This window comes from Porites lutea, chromosome 4, assembly GCF_958299795.1.
Source record: "Porites lutea chromosome 4, jaPorLute2.1, whole genome shotgun sequence".
Lineage (NCBI taxonomy): Eukaryota > Metazoa > Cnidaria > Anthozoa > Scleractinia > Poritidae > Porites > Porites lutea.
Window position 1 is genome coordinate 26,010,389 of NC_133204.1, and position 10,593 is coordinate 26,020,981.

The 10,593-nt window shown below is 38.9% G+C and overlaps 1 protein-coding gene across 2 annotated transcripts; it reads left to right on the forward strand.

Moving 5' to 3' along the window:
* The first annotated feature begins 1,684 nt into the window (after positions 1–1,684).
* On the forward strand, positions 1,685–6,393 carry LOC140933102 (uncharacterized). Of its 2 annotated transcripts, none has more exons than XM_073382616.1 (5): positions 1,685–2,118; positions 2,548–2,846; positions 3,305–3,522; positions 3,948–4,617; positions 5,289–6,393. In XM_073382616.1, exons 1-5 carry the CDS (start codon positions 1,901–1,903, stop codon positions 6,308–6,310), a joined length of 2,427 nt encoding a protein of 808 aa, XP_073238717.1. In that variant the 5' UTR covers positions 1,685–1,900; the 3' UTR covers positions 6,311–6,393. The 2 variants fall into 2 exon arrangements, with proteins under 2 accessions (XP_073238717.1, XP_073238718.1); XM_073382617.1 differs by having other exon boundaries at positions 5,295–6,393.
* Positions 6,394–10,593: the final 4,200 nt, after the last annotated feature.

The window sequence follows — 10,593 nt, forward strand, 5'->3', positions numbered from 1 at the left end:
TGTGATTTCACAATACTTGATTTTTTTTATTTCTCTAAGATCTTTTTTTTTTAATTTATGGTTTTTTTAAAGAAAAGTAGAAACTATGGCTGAGGACAACCAGAGTTCTGAAAGTATCTCGTCATGCCACTTGGCAGAAATTTCGATGTGTGATGGCGAGACACAAACAGATAGAGCAGTGTTCTGCAGTCAAGGTATCCAGGTTGGGGAGTTCCCAAACAGGCCGTATCAATCATATGAAACAAGAAAAAAGAGTGAGATCCGGACTGAACTTGTTGATAAAATCGGCGATTTGTTGAATCAGTATGTACATGGAGATAAACAGGAATTGCCCAACCTTGTTCAGGATCTTCTCCTTTCTAAGAAATGGTCAACAACATTTGGTTTACCAACTGCTGAGAACAAAGTGGATGTGACTGTCCATGATAAGCTATTGCATTCCATTCTCAAGGAGTACAAAGCCTGCAAAAATAGAGAAGAGAACAGTGCCATACGGAAACAAGGCAAAAAGCTTGCCCAAGCCATAAATATTTCAGACACATTGTCAAAGAGTACCATTGCACTTCAAGGAAGCACTCCTGATTGTTTTAAATCAAGGATGGATGCAGCTCGTAGTTTGGGGAGGGTTGTCACCTATTCTGCTGAGAAAAGGAGGCTTTTATCAATTGTTGCAAGTGACTATCCTCGGACCCTCTTGACTGCATTATTCCAATGTTCCAAGAGTACAGTCGCAGCAGCAAGAGTTCATACTATTCTGTTTGGACGAGGAGGAGTGCCTCCTGCATCTGTAAAATTTTCACGTCGGTGTGTTTCCCAAGAGGTTCTTGATCAGTTGGCGGAATTTCTCCTAAGGGATGATGTGTCTCGGCCGTCTTCTTGTCGAAGTGTGGTAGTTGAAGGTGAGGAGTGCCCTGTAAGATACTGGCAGGATTCCATCAAAGAAGTTGTAAAGCAGTATCTGCTCGAATTTCCTAATGGTGTGAAGAGGAGCTATATCTACGCACACATTCCCAAAAATTTCAGAAGTAACACTCTGCTTGCAGGCCTCTGCAATCTTTGTGAGGACTTTGGATTTTCTAATTTTGACAAGTTAAGAGATTTAGTCCAGAAGATAGCAGCCAACTGCCCATGCGAGAACTTGAGCAGCATTAAGAACAAGATTACGGATCTGCAATGCTACTTGAAGACAAAATTATCTCATCAGGTATTTTTCTATTTTTTTTTTCAACCTAAAATTTCTGTAACTGGTAATGTTCCATTGTCAAATGTATTGCTCGTAAGTTTTTGTTCACCATTCACACACTGGCTGAACATTATAAATTTTAGGTTGGGAGTTGGGGTGTTACAAGGACAATTTCATGCAAGTTTAAATGCAAAATTTGCAACAACTAATTGGGTACTACACCTGCGAAAAAGTCCTGTTGATGGCCTTCTTATTTAGTGAAATTTCGGTTACAAACAAATCAAGAAAATATATGAATTAAATGTTTTTACAATAAAAGCATGCGAAAATGCTGTCGAACTCTGCTTGTTGGAGTACAAATATCCCGCGAGACGAGTACAAATATCGCACAATATCTGTACTTGTCTTACTTCCCCGACCACATGCACGAAAAATTTAAAAGCAGTAAAATTGTGGGAAGTCAAAATTCTCGTAAAAGAAAACGTCAGATAATAAATCTCTTATTAGACATTTTTGTGTGAACATGTAGTGTAGTTGTATATTTTTACTCATCATTTGTGTTTTGACTTGTTTAAAAAAGCGATACTACACACTGACCTGTCTAATAAGATATATTGCTGATAATTCTTATATTGGTTATGATGTTTTTTATATATAATTAGCTGGCTTTTATCTATTTCCTAGGTGCAGCGACACTCCAGTTGCCTTGAGCTGTGCATGAACCATGCATTCGAGTCTTGCAACCTGGACCATCCAGATAATTGCATGGAATTGACATCATTGTATGAAATTCACGCGAGCCTGTCAGCTGCCATCTCCTCTGCCCCAGCAGAAGACAAGCAAAGTTTTCAAGAGCAGCTCGAGGACATCCACAGCACCTTTTGGGACTACTTGGCACACATCCTCAGGACCAAGCACCAGGGTGACTATTACAGGTAAGGCATACTCTAATAATTGTCTTTACCTTATCTTAAGCACATATACATACAAGCACTGCAGGGCTTGGGAACTTAAATTTTAATTCTCAAGATTTCTTGTATCATCTAATGTGAATGTTTCTTTTTTTTTAGTTTTCACAGAGGGCTTTTGTCCCACCTCCCAGCATGTGTACCTATATGCTTGTGCAGTGTTTGATTGAAATTGTTTTTTTTTTTAATTCATTTTCTTGGACCATATTTTCTATCTTTTTTTAATCATGCTGCCATCTATCCATCATCTATTTGTTGACTTATATATTTGTGTCAAATAAAACCATAAATTCAAACAAAGAAAGTTTGGGGGTGCCGTTTAACACAGAATTTACTTATAAAGATTTTTTACTTGTTTTAATTAAATATATTTTTCAACACTTTTCTCTGGAATAGGTTTATTTTAAAGAATCTTCAGCCAGGTGAAGCTGTGGTGGTAATTGATTACAAGATGAAGCTGGAACTCGGCATGCATGCAAGGGAGGTGCAAAGAGATTGGTATGGAAAACGTGGCATTTCCCTTCATGGCTTCTATGTCCTTGCCCAAGTTTCCCCAGAAGAAAAACAAGTTGATGTCCTTGATGTTTGGAGCGACGATACCAAGCAAGATGCATGGTTCACACAAAGTGCCCTTGATGTTGGTTTTGCATGGATGGAAAAGGCTTTTCCTAGCTTTCATGTGTATCTCTTTTCTGGTAAGTACTTTCTGTGAATGAGATTTGATTTTTAAAACCAATTTTGGTATCTTGGAATAAAGAAGTAGTTAACAATAATTTATAGTTAAGGGATAATAACCTCTTTGATGGGCTCTTTGGGCTAAGTTTATACTATCATGATCAAGCTTTCTCAGCTGTGAAAAGATAAAATGTTTTATGTGGGATGGGTGTCCGGTCAAAAACCCCCAAGAATGTCAGCTAGCTAGTCAGACAAATTTCGCAATAGAATTCTTCTGATGTATTGCTAAAAGGAGTGTGAATTTGTTCCATTGGTATTTTTTATTTACAGTTTGCCTTTAAACCTATTAAAAACCTCATTAAATTTTTATCCTTTCTTCATAAAAATCCTAATTTGCTAATTGCTGCACAGAAACTAATATATATTTTTTTTACAATTCAAAGACTTATATACATGTACGACATACATTTTTTTGTAGATAATGGACCTCATTATCACAACACGGCCGTGCTGTTGTATCTGGCACAGGTGAATGCAGCATTCAACATAAATTTGTTAGAATACAATAACTTTGAAGCAGGAGAAGGCAAGACAGTCCTGGATACCCACTTTGCTCATGTCTCACATAAAATAGTTTGTTGGGTGCGTGTGGGAAACGACTTAGATTCAGGGGAGCAACTGGCAAATCTATTGGAGGTAAATTGAGTAACCTTAAAATGTACATGTCATTATTAAAACTTTTTTTGTAAAACTACACATCTCTTTGGGCTAGTAAAACAAACTGCAATAATTTTGTAGCATTCATCTGACAGTTAATGACCCTTATTTTTTTTTGGCATTTTTAAGATAATAGTTTTGGACGTTTAAATGTTTTTTTATTTGTTTTGTTTTGTTTAATTTATTCCTCTTTACCTGGTACTTTCTACTTCGAATTGCACTGTTTGTAACAGAATTCACAATTATATAGTGTTACTTCTTTAGTTTTTTAACAAATTTTATCAAGGAATGTATTTCTGTGAAGTGTACGCAGTTTTACCTACTGTCACACACTAGATGTAGTTTTGCAGAGAACATTGTTTGTAACTGCTTCAGGTGACAATAACCTTGTTCCTTTCTCCTAGACAATGAAGAGTGTTAGATGCAAAAAACTTGTGATTGATCGGTCAAAAGCACCAGGCAAAGTTGGCACTTTTAAAGACATCTCCCTCTATGGCAGTTTCAAGTTTCCATCTAATGGCCCATATGCTGGTGGTATCATTGCACAGTCTTTGGCTGGTCAAGAAAAATGCATCAGCAAAACCAAAGCACAAGTTCAGTCGCTCTCTGTGCAAAGCTCACGATTGGCTGGAGGCACAGGTGCTACCGTGACAGAAGACATGTGGCAAGCATCAGACCAAACAGTGGAGGGATGCCGCACAGAAAGTGAGCCCTACTCCGTTAAGTTCATTCAATTATCTCCAGCTACACCCGAGGAACTGGTCCTGACACCTCTTAATGAAGCTTACGCCAACTTCAAGCCTGCAAAAGGATACGCTCTTAAGAAAGGCGGAGCGAAAAAGACCACTTTTACACAGGAACAGAAAGAGATCATGATACTGTTCTATGATCGCCAAAGAACATCACAGATAAGAGCCAATCCAACCGATGTTATTGCTGCTATGAGGTCTGCTGGTGTTCCAGAGCTAAAGGAATCACAGATTAAAAGCTGGTGGAGCAGCTACCACCGCAAACAAAAACAGCTGGCAGATGATATGCTAGAGGAAGCTCGTCAACTTAGAGGACAACAGCAAGGTAGGGAATGTTTTTAAAATACATCTTCTATCATAAAATGCCAATTATGAGCCCCTTTGGTTTTATTCTCCTCTTTCCAATAATGGAAAAAACAAATTGTCAGCTATAAGCCCTTCTGCATATAGATGTAATTCCTCTGTCTCTGAAGTTTGCCATATTGACTTACCAACATCCTTTCAGGACATTTGTATGGGAAATGATAACTTGCAAGCTATTAAGGTACAGTTCAAAACATCAAATTAGAGTGACTAACCGAAAAAAATGCCTTGGGTCTTAAAATCGCATTTGTCATCTTGTTTTGTAACAGTGTTTGTACACTCCTGATAAGCCCCTCCAGATATACGCCCTTCCATTTATAGTTTTAAAACCTAAAACCCCTTACAAACTTTCATAAGCCCTGGGCTCAAATGCGGCAGTTTATGGTACATAAAATAATTATTGAATATTCTGGAGAAGAAAATAACCGAATACTTTAGTTATTTCTGGCTTTGTTGACTTATTTCGCAGTAGGTTGATTGGCTCCCTTTTGGTGCTAAAGATAACTAAAGCTATTTAAACAGGGTTAGAAGGGGCACATTAATTTTATAGTAGAGCTCCATAATAGAAACCACATTGGGCAGGATTCCCTTTCAACTTCAGTGATTTCCTTTCATTTCTTTTTTCATCTACAGTACCAGTACCCAACGTAGCAACAGTCCCTGTGCGCAACACAGCAACAGTCCCTGTGCCCAACACAGCAACAGTCCCTGTGCGCAACACAGCAACAGTCCCTGTGCCCAACACAGCAACAGTCCCTGTGCGCAACACAGCAACAGTCCCTGTGCCCAACACAGCAACAGTCCCTGTGCGCAACACAGCAACAGTCCCTGTGCCCAACACAGCAACAGTCCCTGTGCCCAACACAGCAACAGTCCCTGTGCGCAACACAGCAACAGTCCCTGTTCCCAACACAGCAACAGTCCCTGTTCCCAACACAGCAACAGTCCCTGTGCCCAACACAGCAACAGTCCCTGTGCCCAACACAGCAACAGTTCCTGTGCCCAACACAGCAACGGTCCCTGTGCCCAACACAGCAACAGTGCCAGTGCCAGTATCATTTGGGGTCCTAGAATGGAGTTTAGCAGAATCGCAGTCAGACATTCAAGGCAGAACGGGCAGTAATGCTTGCGTCTTCATTGCTTTAAACATGGGCAAACTTTGTTTTAACAAAAAAATACCTTGGCCAAATGGAAACATTCTTCCTGAACCATGGCGAGCTGCCTTAAGAGAGGCCATGATCAAGGGAAATCAGATCCATGATGACCTGTTTGACCATGAAGGTGTAAATGTCACTGTAGACGAAGCGGTTTCATTGGCAGGAGAGGAATGTGGGGTGCGAGCCTTGGGACCCCAGTTGGACATTTTTGGATATAGCCCTGTGAATCAGGTGGCAAATGTGCTTATTCAAGAGGCAAATAATTCCACAAGAGCATTTATTGTTATGGTTTGTCATGAGCGTGCATTTCTTTTTGTTCTGAACTCTGATCAGTCAGCCATGCTTATCGATTCACATTGCCATGGCAACACAGGAGCAATAATTGCATGCAGTGCGAGAGGGAACATTCTGTCTCTTGTAACATGGCTGGATGCCATGATGAGGGCAAGCTGGAACTGTTCGTTAACAATCGCATCCATGACAAAAATAATATACTGACATTTTTTCCCATAATAATAGGTTGACCCCGATAAAAATGGACAACATACTGTGCATTTTATACAAGCAAACATTTATTTGTAAATATTGACAACAATCATTTACACATTGTTTCAACTACAGTTTCTTTTTAGCCATGTAGTAAGATTTGTGTTTTATTTGAATAATCCTCGACATAAAAATGTGTTTGTTTTAAAACAACTGAATATCAAATTATTAAACAAAATGCTTATTTCAAAAAAATATATGACTAGTCTGTTTGAGTTATTTCTCTTCCTTAACAGGGGTTGGAATCACTTATTCAAAAATATATCACCTAAAACTTCACCAAAGAGTCAATAACAGACTCTATAAAAAATGATTCAAGCATACAAAGGCTTATGAATAACTGGAACAATAATATGGATGGTTTTGGGCGTTATGTAGACCAAGTTTTATCAATATGCAAATCTAGACTGATTTGAATCAGAAGTTTCGGTCATTTCACCTGAAAAACCGTTTGCCTCGAAATGAGAGCTGATTAGTCAGTTAGTGGGAGGAAACAACGACAGATACAGATTGACAAGTCTGAAATTTTGGCATGCCAGAAAAAAGACTGAAAGTTATACATTTTCCGAATAGTTGTGTGTTTTTACCGACTTGTGTTTCGGAAGGAAAGACTTCGTAAAGGGAGAAAACAGTTCCGAGGAAACAGGTTTTCAGGCGAAATGACCAGATTCTCCGAATGTCTACCTGTGCATGTCTCAAAGTATTGTCTAGATGAGTCTACTGACGGTACATCAGTGCAACGATCACTGCACGTATTTGATTGTACCTTAGTTCGCTCTTGTCATGAACTTCACGCAGTGTGACGGTTCTTCTTGTCAATTCCTGTTCCACTTTATGGAAATGTTCCGCTTCCACGCACACTTCTAATTCCTGTAATATTCTGTGTACCATTTGGGCATCACCGCGCCCTTTGGCGAGCATATCCAGACAGTATATCTCGACTGTTGCTTCAGCGACACGTAGCTTTTTCGCCAACTTCTCGATGGTATCCCCTTCCGCCCATCTTTGGAAGGTTGCTTCCTTCTTTGGGAAGGTTGTAATTTTGCCATAAACTTTGAACAGGTTTTCTCTCTTGAAAGCAAAAAAATAAATCATGTTTAGCTACCATTCACCAAACTTACAAAAGACCGCACTTTTACAAAAAAAGTGTAATTTTGTTCGCAAATAAGGAAACGTGCTTACAGTCGTGGCCTTCACTTGCTTTCTTTCACCTGAACATTCTCCGCCATCAGCAGGTCTCTTAAGGTTCCTAAAATTGAAGAAAAACGTAAAATAAATATGCGCAAACGTCACACGACACATCTCGATGAAATTTTACTACTTACTTCCTCTCCATTGAAGTAAAAGTTCAGTAAAAGCCAGGAGTCGACAGGAGTGCGTGCTTCTTCGCTAACAAGCTCAAATGGTAGCAAACTTGAATAGAGAGGTTCTCACATCAAAGATATCGAGGTGACAAAATATGTTCAACAATAGCCGGTTATAACAACCATTGTGACAGGCTATTGTTCAAAGACAGAAATAACTCGAGAAAAATGCCGATGTCTTCAGGAGCTGAAAAAATGAATATTTGTGGCAAAGTCTGATGAAAATAAATTCGTCGGTTTATTCCTTTTTTGAATAAAAAGACTAAGTGATTGTTAAAATTAGGCTTCAAGAGTTGCAATATTCTCGCAAGAAAATAGATATCTCAACTTTTCCAAAGTCACGCGTCGGAGGATAAAAATGCAAAATGCAAGAATTCACGCCTTGTCGTGAAATTGTTTGTGAATATGCTTTTGTTCAGAGCGCATCGCTAAGCGATTCACACGCCATCGTCAGAACTAACTGGAAATGGATGTTTTGTCCAAGCTTTGGCTTTACGTCTTTGGCTATCTGAACGAATCTGAATTAGTCTTCGCTGCGCAAGTATGTTTCAAGTGGTGGAAGATTATATTTAGAGGGCCCTTTATGAAGGATGTGGAATTACCGGAAGAAATAGATCTCTCTGGCTCAAGAAATTTGTACCAGTTCATTCCGTTGCGGTTGTTTACAGAGACGAGACACCTGAATTTATCTTCCACGAGCATATCGAATCGTCATTTCCAGCAAATAGCGACGGTCGCAAAGAATTTGGAAAGACTGGATATTTCTAACTGTCCCGGCTTGGACCAAATCTGCATTTTTCAGGCCAAGAAAGATTTGGACCAGCTGAGGCACGTGGATATTTCTGGGAATCACAAGTTTACGATTCTTGCTATCGCGTGCCTTTGCTCATTGGAAATCTTCAGATGCTTTTAGCTCATGGCTTTAAGTTAACCCCAGAGCAATTGTTGTTTCTAACAAAAACATTTTCATCAGTTTCAAGTGGAACTTTACAATTGGAAACAGAAGATGGCTTCGATGCGGCCTGCGTGATGAATACATTTGCCGAAGAACTGTTTGACGACGAACTGCTGTTTACCTAGACAGACTGAATAAACTTATTTCGTCGTTCTAAACTTGTATGTTATACGCAGTGATTTATTTGTTTTTGTTTATGCGAATGAGATAGAATTGTTTTTTCTAACAAGAACATTTCACCAATTTCAGTGTGGAACGTAACTCGAGGAAGGCTACATTCGCGGCTACTGACGTTTGACAAAAACGCCGTGTTTTCTGCTTTCCAGAAAACAGCTGAAACAGACACATAGAATCAAGTTATCATGTATTTATTCACCTAAACTGCGAAAATCAAGAGTTACATGTATACACAGTAATTTATTTGTTTCTGTTCATACCTATACGATATGCTGTAATGAACGTTTGACGTGTAAAATCAAACAAGAGCCAGTCCTAATCGAAGTTGTGAGTGTCATGTTACCCTAAGCGCTCTCGCTGGCGACTGAAATCGACAAGAAATAACACTTCCCCGTTTCATTATCGAATGAAACTCCGCAAGCATTGAAAGTATACCTTTACTAACATTGTGTCACTTTTGAAAATCGCAAAAACAAGCACGTTTCGCTATCTATCTTGATTGAAAATTTGAATTTCGCGCGCTATTTGAAAATAGCCAATCAACAGGACGGAATCGCGCGTAATTAAAAATTTGTCGCCTTTTGCTCCAACGATAGTTTTTGCAAGGCCCCCGCTGATTTTGGCCTAGTTCTTGGATGGAGCGTTACTTAATTTAGATAATTTGAGCAATTCTCTGCAAATTAGGGACTTTCATTTACGTAGATTCTACACTGTAACCCATGGCAGACACTCAATTCGTTACTTTGGACCTGTACTATGGAATAGACTAAAAAACAAGGTCAAGCAATCGCCCATTCATCAGTGTTTCAAGAAGTTTAGATGCTTCTGATTTTATGATTTTAAAATTTTAATTTTTTTAATGTTTGAAAAACATATTACTATGACTTATGTATTTTTAGATTAGTGTGCCTCATTGTATCAGTATTATCATGGGTTTTTAATATCATTGTATTATTATTGTTAGTTCTTGTAACACGCAAGTTCCTTTAGTAGATAATTCTGTTGGCAGGAAAACACTACCCCTGAGAATAAATCAATGAACGCAAGTAGAAAACTATTTGAATTATGTACCAAAGGATGACCAGATAAATTGAAACTGAACATCTCAGTGAAACTATATTGGTCCAAGAGGGCTACTATTACTGTCCACAAGGTCTTCTTCTGAAAGATCAGAGAATCGTCATCCCTTTATCTCTTCGATTAGAAATCCTGGACAAAATTCATGCATGACACCAAGGAGTCCACAGATGTCGTGAATATCGAAGATATGGTTACCACGTGCACGACATGCTGCAAATAAAAAAGAACCAAGCTGACCCAATGACATTTCCAGAGCGACAATGGCAAAAGATAGGCATGGTTAAGAGTATACAATTGTCTCTTTGAAATCACTCCCTTGAAAAGCACCAAATCAGAAAGTGCAATCAATCATCTGAAATCGTTCGTCAGTCGTCATGGCATCCCAGATATCATATCAGTTAATGGTCAACAAGTTTCAGCAGATACATTCACAAAATTTGCTGAAGAATAGGGATTTACTCACCTAACCAGCAGTCCTTACTACCCACAAAACGATGGGGAAGCAGAAAGAGCTGTTCAGATGCTTAAGACCTAGTAACCAAGTCTAAGGATCCTTATCCTGATCCTTATTTTGCACTATTGTCTACGCCATTGCACAATGGGTTCACCCTGCAGAAAACGGAAGAAAACTACATTCTACACTTCTGTTAGCTCCAGAG

Coding starts and splice junctions, on each gene's coding strand:
- LOC140933102 (XM_073382616.1), top strand. CDS start 1,901: ATGAACCATGCATTCGAGTCTTGCAACCTGGACCATCCAGATAATTGC. Junction 2,119..2,547: donor CACCAGGGTGACTATTACAG/GTAAGGCATACT, acceptor TCTCTGGAATAG/GTTTATTTTAAAGAATCTTC. Junction 4,618..5,288: donor ACTTAGAGGACAACAGCAAG/GTAGGGAATGTT, acceptor TTTCATCTACAG/TACCAGTACCCAACGTAGCA.